General features: G+C 27.6%; 1 protein-coding gene across 1 annotated transcript; it reads left to right on the top strand.

Moving 5' to 3' along the window:
* Window positions 1-6: 6 nt before the first annotated feature.
* LOC105460231 (neprilysin-1-like) lies at window positions 7-488 on the top strand. The gene is made up of 2 exons (XM_011706667.1): window positions 7-85; window positions 294-488. Exons 1-2 carry the CDS (start codon window positions 41-43, stop codon window positions 486-488), a joined length of 240 nt encoding a protein of 79 aa, XP_011704969.1. The 5' UTR covers window positions 7-40.
* The last annotated feature ends 74 nt before the right edge of the window (window positions 489-562 follow it).

Consider the following 562-nt stretch of genomic DNA (forward strand, 5'->3'; position numbering starts at 1 on the left):
GAAATATTTTAAAGAGGACGCGAAAAAAGCCGTAATCGAAATGGTCAATGATATTAAACAGGAATTTACAAAGATTTTGAAGAAGGTGAGGGAATACATAAAAATTTTAATTTAAGATTATAAAAAAATTAAAGTCGTTGACATCCTTCTAACCTATTATTGGAATCTTAAAAATAAAAATTTCTCTTTTTCATTCTTTTAGTATTTTTCTCTTTACCTGAAAATTATAATCATATACATATGTATTTTTCAAAACGTTACTAATTTTTCGACAAAATAATATGCTTTTCTAGGTGGATTGGATGGATGAAAACACCAGAAAAAACGCTTTAGAAAAAGCAGCCATCATAACTTTACATATTGCGTATCCAATTGAACTATTGGACGACAGAAAGCTCGAGAATTTTTATAAAGGACTTGAATTCAGTATTGATAATTATTTCGAAAACATTTATAACTTGTCTATCTTTGGAAGAAATTTTTATTAGTAGACTGAGACAGCAAATAAATAAAACAGAATGGATAAATCATGCACAGACGACTGTCGTTAATGCGTTTTATT

The sequence above is a fragment of the Wasmannia auropunctata genome, unplaced genomic scaffold (assembly GCF_000956235.1).
Source record: "Wasmannia auropunctata unplaced genomic scaffold, wasmannia.A_1.0 LD325974.1, whole genome shotgun sequence".
NCBI classification, from domain to species: Eukaryota; Metazoa; Arthropoda; class Insecta; order Hymenoptera; family Formicidae; genus Wasmannia; species Wasmannia auropunctata.

What these genes read in the sequence shown, in the direction of transcription:
- LOC105460231 (XM_011706667.1), top strand. Translation starts at nt 41, where the DNA reads ATGGTCAATGATATTAAACAGGAATTTACAAAGATTTTGAAGAAG. An exon ending in TTACAAAGATTTTGAAGAAG is followed by an intron (nt 86 to 293) that starts GTGAGGGAATAC and finishes ATGCTTTTCTAG; the next exon opens with GTGGATTGGATGGATGAAAA.